This window comes from Talpa occidentalis, unplaced genomic scaffold (genome assembly GCF_014898055.3).
Source record: "Talpa occidentalis isolate TD23 unplaced genomic scaffold, MPIMG_talOcc4v2.1 talOcc4.2, whole genome shotgun sequence".
Taxonomy (NCBI): domain Eukaryota; kingdom Metazoa; phylum Chordata; class Mammalia; order Eulipotyphla; family Talpidae; genus Talpa; species Talpa occidentalis.
In genome coordinates, this window is record NW_023602073.1 from 59,365,870 (window position 1) to 59,373,166 (window position 7,297).

At 43.0% G+C, this 7,297-nt stretch overlaps 1 protein-coding gene across 2 annotated transcripts in view; it reads right to left on the reverse strand.

Moving 5' to 3' along the window:
- Window positions 1-1,471: 1,471 nt before the first annotated feature.
- Window positions 1,472-7,297, reverse strand: part of TMEM217B (transmembrane protein 217B) — a 33,049-nt gene continuing 27,223 nt past the window's right edge. For both annotated transcript variants that reach the window (XM_054698754.1, XM_054698753.1), the window contains exon 2: window positions 1,472-2,377. In XM_054698754.1, coding sequence (XP_054554729.1) covers window positions 1,796-2,350 — 555 coding nt within the window. In that variant the 5' untranslated portion in view covers window positions 2,351-2,377 and the 3' untranslated portion in view covers window positions 1,472-1,795. The remainder of the gene's footprint in view (window positions 2,378-7,297) is intronic.

Genomic DNA, 7,297 nt, shown 5'->3' on the forward strand with positions numbered 1-7,297 from the left:
AAACCGCTGCACCACCAGGGAGGCCCGGAAGTGCGGTTCCTCTTGCTTCTGATCTAGAGGGTGTGGTCAAAACTGTGTTCCTTGACTTCACTACCAACATTTCGTGAAGGAAAAGTATTGTCAAAAGTAAGGTTCTCTATTTTATTTTTATCTTGATAAAAAATAAGAGGGTGTCAGGGAACCACACTCATATGGGAAGTCAGATGGTCTAGATTCAAATCCTCTTTTGCTATGTGACCATGATCACATCCTTAAATGTGTCTTAGTTTCATCCAATTATAACATGGAAACATTAGGATTAAAAGCACATCAGGGGGTGTATGTAAAGAGCTTTCAGTGTTTACAATATTGTATAAGCTCCAAGATAAAATTTTTCACCATACCCACCACCAAATGTCCATTTGCCATCCACTATCAAACAATCAGTTCCTTCTACCCCTCCCCTCTTGCCCCACCTTCTGCCCTAGTAACCATCATTCTAAGTTTACAGGTTTGTTTTTGTTTTCATTATTTTCCACAAATGAGTGAAATCGTGTGGCATTTGTCTTTTTCCTTCTGACTTATTTTGCTCAGCGTAATCCACTCAAGGTCAATTCACGTTCTCACAAATGGCAAGATTTCATCTTTTTTTATGGCTGAGTAGTATTCAATCTTTTTTATTATATATGTACACATATATATTATATATAAAACATCTTTTTAATTATTTCTCTGTTGTTGGTCACTTGAACTGTTTGCATATTTTGGCTATTGTGAATAGCGCTACAATGAACATAAAGGTGCATATATCTTCTCAAGTTAGTGTTCTCATATTTTTTGGGTAAATACCCAGAAGTGGTATTGCTGGATCATATGGTAGTTCTAGTTTTAATATTTTTTTGAGGAACTCCATACTGTTTTCCATAGAAGCTGTACAATTTGCATTTCTACTAACAGTGAAAAGGGTTCCCTTTTCTGCCTAGAGATATTTTGGGTTGTCACAAGGGTGAGGGGTGCTCCTGGCATCTAGGGGTAGAGGCTAGTGATACTGCTAAATATCCTACAATGCACAAGACAGCCCCCTACAAGACAGAATTATGCACAGTCCAAAATGTCAGCAGTACTTACATTGAGAAATCCTGGCGCTTTCTTGCCATGCTTTAAAGCAACAGGAGGAACTGCTTTCTGAAAAGTATGAGGGAAGCAGAGTGATAGATGAAGCTAGGAAGAGATTCTTTAATTGTTATGTGCACAAGTAAAATGAGACTCCAGATGACTGTGTTCTCCAATATGGTAGCCACACACCAGCTGCATGTCCCTCTTGAAACGAAAATTAATTAAAATGAAATAAAATTTCAAGTTTGATTCCTGGGTTGTAAAAGCCACATTCCAAGTGCTTAATAGCCACAGGTGGCTAGTGGGCAGTACAAATATAGAACATTCCGACCAGCACAGAAAGTTCTATTTGGAGCACTGCTCCAAAAGGACTCAGCAAAACTATGCAGCTGTGAGGCAACCCACAAAAGAAAAATTAGAAAGTAAGGCTTTACAGAGAGCAGAATATGAGAGACAACAGTAAATACCAATGACATGGTTAAGTTCGCACAAGGCAGTATATAATTCAGTGCTGAAACAAGTCACAAACACACAAGGATAGTAGTGGATCCAAGCAGTTCTCTCTCCCCCCAAAAGCACTTAAGTGCATAAAACTTGAGACCCTCCCAAAGGCAAGCAGAATCAACAGAAGACAGTTAGGAAAAGGGGCACTCCATTGTTGGGGTACACTCTCCCTCTCTTGCTCTTCTCCCTGACATAGTCAGCTAAACTTGTGGTATATCGTTCTCAGACGGAGATGTGCCCACGAATCGATTGAATTGATAGAGGAATGCCTGTGACGGTATATCTTGCCTGAAGTCTTGGGGTCCTTGTAGAGGGTATATGTATGCTTGGCGATAAAGGGCACACAAAAGAAGTGCAGGACCATGCGTGATACTTGGAAGAACAACTGCATGTAAATCAGCTCTTTGAACTGCTCTTTGATGGAGCCACTGACGAACAGGACCAGGGAGAAGCTGATGAGCTCATAGACAAAGATCCACACAGTGTAGCACAGCAAGCCCTTATAGTTTTTTGTGTGGATGCAATAGAGCAACAAGATGCTGACCATGATGGTGATGCAGGAGAGGGTGCTGTTGATGGTCTTCCTATAGATCTTGATCCAAAAGAAGGCCTTGGAATTTATGTCCAAGTAGATGCCATACTTATCCTCATAGCCGATGAATATAATCTGGTTCAGGTCAAAGATGAGGAACTGGATGGTAATGAGAATAGAGAAGATGCCTGCCATGAGGGAGAGCATCCTGATGTTCATTTTGCATTTATTTTACTGGAGCCTTTCCTGCAGGAAAAAAAAAAATGATCATGGAGATATGTGACAAGAGGGCAGAGCCAGCCCTAGACAAAGTCCCCAAGCCGCTAGATATAAATGGAGAGCTGATACATGGACAGGCAAAGGACTGGAAGTCAAGGGGCCTGCTCTGCTCTGCTTTGTTCTGACCTACCTAGTTGGGGGTGAGCATGTCACTGGGAAGTGAGCGCATCGTTGGCATGAGATACTCCTCAGGCAGCCTCTGCTTCCACTGTTCTAGCTGCAGCTATGCTTTATGGGTGGGGGGGAAAGGATGCTCCTCTCAGTGTCAGGCTTGTGGGAATTAGAAAATGTCTATATCGGAATCGTAATAGTCAGCTCTGGGCTCCTGCAAAGGGTTTCTGGACCCTATTGCAATGTGAGTATGTATGGAAGCGTCTTCACACTAAGAAACAATTCTCAGACACCAGGGGGGACACCCTGAGGGTGTTCAACTCAATTCTGACACTATCTGAGGATGCCAACAGATCCCGTAAGTTAAGGGTTCATTCTCCCAAGATTGCCCTCCACTTCAGACCCCAGTGCCAAGTCCAGAAGTTACCTGTGCTTCTGACAGACTCCCTTCTCTAGTTCGATTAATTTGCTAGAGTGGCTCACAGAATTCAGGAAATCCATTTGTTTACTAGATCACCAATTTATTACAAAGGCAACAAAAGTGTGACAAGCTAGATAAAAGAAATTGTGAGCCACAGAATAAGCACTGTCCTAAGTCCTGTGTGTACAGGGGGGACTAAGTCATAGACTGATGATCTCTATCTAAACAATTTGGCCACACCGGAGACAGTGGGGATCAGAACAGGAAGATCTATTGAAATACACTGCTGATGGGAGCAGCGGGCAAGTCAGGAGAGGTCTGCTGCACCATGTGGGTAGCTCCCTGGCTGGGGATCGAACTCCTGCTGCAGTGGCTGGTGATAGCTTGATATTGCTGAGACTTTAGCCCCTGTGACACCAGGGAGGCCCCCCTACACATATGCTTGAGCTTTGTTCTGATTGGAAACAGCTTTTACTTTTTCAGTTATATTTCAAAAACAAAGGCTCAGATTCACTCTGAGTTACAGATTAACTGAGATGACTTCATAGAAGAAGCAGTCATGTCGATTTGGAAGTTCCAGATGAACTCGAACTTACCATTTCCCAAGCTGTCCTCCTTTTCATCTTCCCCATCGTAAGTGACCTGTGCCTTCCCCCTCCCAACTCAGTGAAGGGGTCCCCTCCACCCAGGTGCTCAGTACAGACTCCTTCTTCTACTGCCCCATCTCCAAATGCACCCCATGCTGCCTTACTTCACCCCATTTCTTTCAATAGCCTCTTGACTGCTCTACCTGTTTTTCCCTAACTCTTGCCCCTTTCTGACCTATGCTCCCACAGGAACAAGAACGTTTTTTTAAAGTGCAAATCAGATCATTATCCTCACATACTCATATCCTTAGGGCCCTCCCAGATCTACCCCATTGCCTCCCAGAGAAAATTCCACATGGCAGGTATCAGGTAAGGGCCCCGGGCAAACTGTGTAACCTCCCCCTCTGCTCAGTCCACACCAAACTTTTGGTTCTAAAATGACTCTTGGCTATCCCTGTGCCTATCTGGATGTTGTCCAGGGGATGCCCATATCCTTTAAGATACAAAGTCAATAACTGCCTCCTCCAGAATGCTTCCCCTGATTCTCATTCTGGGTTAGAGCTCATTCTTGCATCTTAAGGACACTGGGCCACTTCTTCCACAGCACTTATCACAAAGCATTCTAAATTTTCTTCTCTTAAGTTTTGTTTAACAGTTTATTCATTTAAAAAATTTGTCTAGCTTCCTTGCTAGAATGTTTGTGAGTCTGGTACCAAACAGTATGTGGCACACAGTAGATGCTTGTGTGAATTCTGAATGAACAGAATGTACCAGAGGAACTCACTGGAGGCAGAAAGAGAAGTTTAGGGCCTCCCTGATGGCCTAGGGGTTAAGTCTCAGCATTATCACCACTACAGCCTGACTTCGATCCCAGGCAGGGAGCTACCCACATGGCACAGCAGACCTCTCCTGTCTTACCCGCTGCTCCCCTCAACAGGGTATTTCAGTCATTCGGCTTGTTCTGTTCCCCACTCTGTCTCTGGTGAATCCTCTCACCCCCCACACCTCTGGCCTATACCCCAGTTCTTATATGCATAAACAAATAAATCTTTAAAAAGAAAAAAACAGACAACCATATTCATAGCAGCATTATTCACAAGAGTGAAAAGGTAAATACAATCCAAACATCAATCAACAGGTGAATGGATACACAAAACACAGTATATACACATACAATATTATTCCACCTGAGAAAGAAAAGAAAGTCTGGCCCTAGCTGTAACATGGGGACATTATGCTAAGTGAAATAAACCAGTTACAAGGAAGCAAGTATATGATCCTCTTATAGGAGGTACTGAGAGTCGTCAAGGCTTAGAGACAGAAGGCAGAACAACAGTTGCTAGGAACTGGGGAGAGAAGGTGTGGGGAACTATTGTTTAATAGATGTAAAATTTCAATTTTGCAGGATAAGAAAAGTTTTAGAGATCTATTGCACAACGGTGTGAATGTATTCAATACTACTGAATTCTACACTTAAATGGTCAGCATGGCAAATTTTACAGTATGTGTGTGTATATGTATATATATATAAAAACATGAAATTTTAAATATGCTTAAATCTGTGAAAATGTAAATGAAATTATTTTTTTCAGATATACAAGAGCTTAAAGAATTTGTTATCAGCAGACCCACACTACAAGAAATATTAAAGGAGGGCCTCCCTGGTGGCGCAGCAGTTGAGCGCTGGGTTGCGAAGCTCCCCGCGGCCTCTGTAGCGCCGGTTCATTCCCCGGCTGCTCCCCGGCCACCAGAGGAGGGTCCCACATGGCGCGCAGACCTCTCCTGCCGCCCGCTGCTCCCCTCAGCAGTGTACTTCGGTCCTTCTGTCTGCTCTGCTCCCCGCTCTGGCTCTGGTGAATTCTCTCACCCTTCCGCGCTTCTGACTGTACCCAGTGCTTGTATAAACAAACAAACAAATAAATAAAAAAAACATGCCTCTATAAAAAAAAAAGAAAAAGAAATATTAAAGGAAGTTGTTTAGGCAGGAGAAAAATGATATCAGATAAAAATCTGGATCTATTCAAATAAACGAATAGTATTAGAAATGATGACAACACGGGTGAAGAGAAGATATTTCATTGTTGCTTACTGCTTTTTTAAAAGATAATTTAAGCAAAAATAGTTATGTAAAAGAGGTTTATAACACATCTAAATGTAAAACACATGATCATAATAACACAAGGAGGAGAGAGAATTTGGAAGTATATGTATTAGAAGGTTCTTTTTTTAAAAGATTTATTTTTATTTATTTATGCATACAGGAACTGGGCCATGGCCAGAAGTATGGAGGGTGAGAGGATTCACCAGAGACAGAGTGGGGAGCAAAACAGGTAGATCTACTGAAATTCACTGCTGAGGGGAGCAGCGGGCGAGACAGGAGAGGTCTGCTGCGCCATATAGCTTAGCTCCCTGACTGGGAATTGAACTCATGCCACAGTGGCTGGTGATAGCTTGACAGCACTGAGACCTTAACCCCTGCACCACCAAGGAGGCCCTATTAGAAGTTTCTTACATTCTAAGTCCATATAAAACATTTGTACACCATGTATAGTGTTCTTATTCATAATTTCCCCAAACTGCAAACCACCAGATGTCCTTCAATGGAGAAATGGATAACTAAGATATGTTATATTCAGGTCATGGCATACTATTTAGCAGTAAAGAATGAACTATCAACATACATAACAACATGCATGAGTCTTGCAGGCTTTAGGCTGAGTGAAAGAAGACAGATGAAAAAGATTATTATTTATTGAATGATTCTATTTTTGTAAAATTCTAGAAAGTATAAATTCATATACAGTGAGAGAAAATCATTACCTTGGGATGGTGGGGGTGGTGCAGGAAGGGGTTGGCAGCAGGGTTTACAAGGATACATGTTCATGAAATCAATAGTGGTGATGGTTTAACTGTGATATACTAATGTCAAATAAAACGATGATTCTCCTCATTCCACCCCTCCCCACCCCAACAAAACCAGCTGGGGAAATTGGTTCTCCTTCTACCCCCTTTCTGGACTCCACCTCCATCTCTGTGCCTCTAGGATCTCAGGTACTGTACATTACAATTTCCAGTATGTCATGGCACTGACTTCCTGAAGGAGCAGGGGCAGGAGCAGGTGTTTGGAATCAGGGGACAGAGGTGAGTGGTCATGTCATGGTCATACTGTACTTATAAACACTAAACACATTGGTGCCCGGTCTTTTTCTTACAGGGCATTCAGAAGGGGCTTTCCACATCTGCAGAGCCCCCTTCTGCTCATGCATTGGCTGGGCTGTCCCTCTCTGTGGGGGGAACTGAGGGTGCTAGTCCTCCTCAGGTCCCACACACACCCCTTTAGCTAGCTGCCACCTGCAGCTCTTTTTTTTTTTGAAGATTTATTTATTTATGCATACAAGAACTGGGGTACAGGCCAAGAAGTGGGGGGGGGGTGAGAGGATTCACTAGAGACAGAATAGGGAGCAGAACAGGGAGATCTACTGAAGTACACTGCCGAGGGGAGCAGCAGGAGAGTCAGGAGAGGTCTGCTGCGCCATGTGGGTCACCTCCCTGGCTGGGGATGGAACTCGTGCTGCAGTGACTGCAGACAGCATCATAGTGCTGAGTCTTAACCCCTTGCACCACCAGGGAGACCCCAATAGCAAAAACGTAACAAATATATGTAGTTCAAATATGTGCAGTTTATTGTATATCAATTATATCTTAATGAAGGTATCAAACCAACAGACAAAGCTTAACATGTAATGTTTGCAGGAGAAGTTTGCTCAG